At 26.6% G+C, this 2535-nt stretch overlaps 1 protein-coding gene across 1 annotated transcript; it reads right to left on the bottom strand.

Moving 5' to 3' along the window:
* Positions 1–773: 773 nt before the first annotated feature.
* LOC111039511 (uncharacterized protein C19orf43-like) lies at positions 774–2209 on the bottom strand. Its single transcript, XM_022323047.1, has 2 exons — positions 2038–2209; positions 774–1393 (listed from the first exon to the last, which is right to left on the bottom strand). The coding sequence occupies exon 2, from the start codon at positions 1350–1352 to the stop codon at positions 921–923; it is 432 nt and encodes a 143-aa protein (XP_022178739.1). The 5' UTR covers positions 1353–1393; positions 2038–2209; the 3' UTR covers positions 774–920.
* Between the last annotated feature and the right edge of the window lie 326 nt (positions 2210–2535).

Below are 2535 nucleotides of genomic sequence, written 5' to 3'. Positions count from 1 at the left end.
TTTAAGACAACATTTTTTAATTTCTTGATTTTACTTATCACTTTAGAATTATTTAATATTTTTAATATTTTAAGATAAAATGTAATTATATTTTTTTTCACCCAACAATTAATTCTTGATTGATTATTTAATTAAATTAAAAAAAGCATGACTCTAAGTCTTCTTAAAAATTACAACATAATGAAGTAATTATCACATCCTAAGAAAAATAACAATAAAAACTATTATTTTCACCTGTATACACACAAAGTCAAAGGTACCATTTGCATTACTAATAGAACTCCGTTATTTAATTTTTTTTATTTAAATAAAATTAAAAACTTTAATTAATTAGGTACATTATTTTAAGTATATAGTGAACAAATAGCACATTACTGATTTTGGATACAGCTATATATCATAGAAAGGTTTTACAGTATGTATGATGCTGAAAACATACTACGATTAGATGTATTAACCATTTATTGTACAACTAGCAATGGATATATTATAGCAATTTTACATAAAAACTAGAGTTCACTATAATTCATCCAAAAACAATGTTTATTAGAGGATTTTTATTATAAGCGTAAAATATAATACCAACATAGTTTGTTACATATCTAAAATATAAATTATTAGTAAGTATACTTAAATATAAAATAAAAATTTAGGACAACCATAAAAACATAAAATGCATATACATGTTTTTAAACAAAATTAATATACATTTAATAGTTTAAAAAAAACTTAGTTTAATCATTATGTTATAGATATACTTAGATAATTTTATAACTTATTTAAAAAAAAGTAACAATCAAAGCAATTTTGTTAAATACTTATTTATGATTGAACATAGACACATTACTATTTTGTATTTTATTGCAAAAGTGTTGTATTTATTTACAAATATTATTTATATAGCAGGATTTTGTAATCAATTATTTTACAAGAGGTCTAGTTTTATTATCCTGTTCTCCCACTGTTTCCTGGTAACGTTTAACTTCATCTAAATACAATGACCAAGCATCTGTAGGTTTAGATTGTTTTTTCTCATCGTCAGGCTTAACCTTTTTAACAACACCTGTTTTCAAAGCTTTATTTTTACGTTTGCCAATTATTGGCAACGTTTTAAGAGTTTCAGATCGTTTTTCAGAGACAACTGCTGAAGCAGTATTAGTAGTAGTGGTAGCAGCAGTAGCAGCAGCAGCAGCCGATGAAGTTTGAGATACTTGTACTTCAAGTATTGGTAGTTCTGCAATCCTGGCTTTCTGCTGCTGTTGTTGTTGTTGTTCAAAACGTTGATATACTTCTAGGAATGAGCCATCATTTTTAAATGCATTTTGGGCATGTTGATTGTTATAGCTTGCCATGATCGCAAACACGCTTTGTAATCAGCTTTTTCACTCAACACCTATAATCAAGAAACTCTCGCACATCACATTACGGTTCCAAAATCTTAAATTTTACTACAGCCAAAGGGTGGCCAAAATCCCCAGTAACAAAAAATATTAACGAATTCAGCTTAAAGTTAACAAATAAGTATATACACAAGGTAACAATTTTATATTTACATACTTAATAACTACATCAATAATTAGGACAGAACACCAATTGGTGTTTACCGTGATAGTTAATAATTTTTCTTATCTATGGTCGGTTTGACACAATAAAGCATTCACTTTAAAACCATGAATATAACATAAATAATATTACATCACATTTACATTAAAAAGTACCTAAAATAAACCAAATTCATCTCAAACTGTGTTGACCTCTGAAGGTCTTCTTAACTTTCAACCTTAAGACATATTTAAGAGCTATAGGAATATTGTTGGTTATAAATAATAATAATTGGGTGAGACTTGAATAATGCAGATTTGAAAGGATTATTTTAGTCACGGTTTACTCACAGTAAATTACTTACTAACGATTAAGAAATAAATACCTTTTTAGGTGTATAGAATACATCTAATACAAACCAAACGTACATAAAACAATACGTTTGTAATTTATAAAATCTATAATGTTATTGAGACAAAATATAAAATCAATTACCTGAAGAGTAGAATTACTAATTGTCTTAAGTATTTTTAGATGAACTCGGCGTTCTTGTTATTTTCAAGAGTATATGAAAATAATGTTCTCGATTTATGAACACACGAACACAGTCCAAGAACGAAATTGAGAAAAAAAAAATGATAGTGTAATAAAAAAGAAAAAATCAATCTGCTGAGCTCAGAAACAATATGGTTAACTGGAGGAGAAAATTTAAACAGTGCTACCAAAATAACAACTCTCAAAATGAATAAAACAAATAATAAAATGTTTTTTTTACTACGATAAGAAAAAAAACAGTTTTAAACATGAATGTCAGTGGATTGTTCCATAGAAAATAGAAATCAAGTAGTCTCTATACTTAAATGTTTTGGATCTGGAAAGTCGACTCTTAGAAGATAAGGTTGGAATACTTAACAATCAATTTAAAAACGCTAATAATTCAGTTACTTAGAGAGATTTTAGTTGAGTTTTTTGCCTCTATTTTATTAAGCACCT

This window comes from Myzus persicae, unplaced genomic scaffold, assembly GCF_001856785.1.
Source record: "Myzus persicae strain clone G006 unplaced genomic scaffold, MPER_G0061.0, whole genome shotgun sequence".
In the NCBI taxonomy this organism is placed as follows: domain Eukaryota; kingdom Metazoa; phylum Arthropoda; class Insecta; order Hemiptera; family Aphididae; genus Myzus; species Myzus persicae.
Note: the sequence above shows the minus strand (reverse complement) of the source record. Positions and strands in the feature narration are given on the sequence as shown.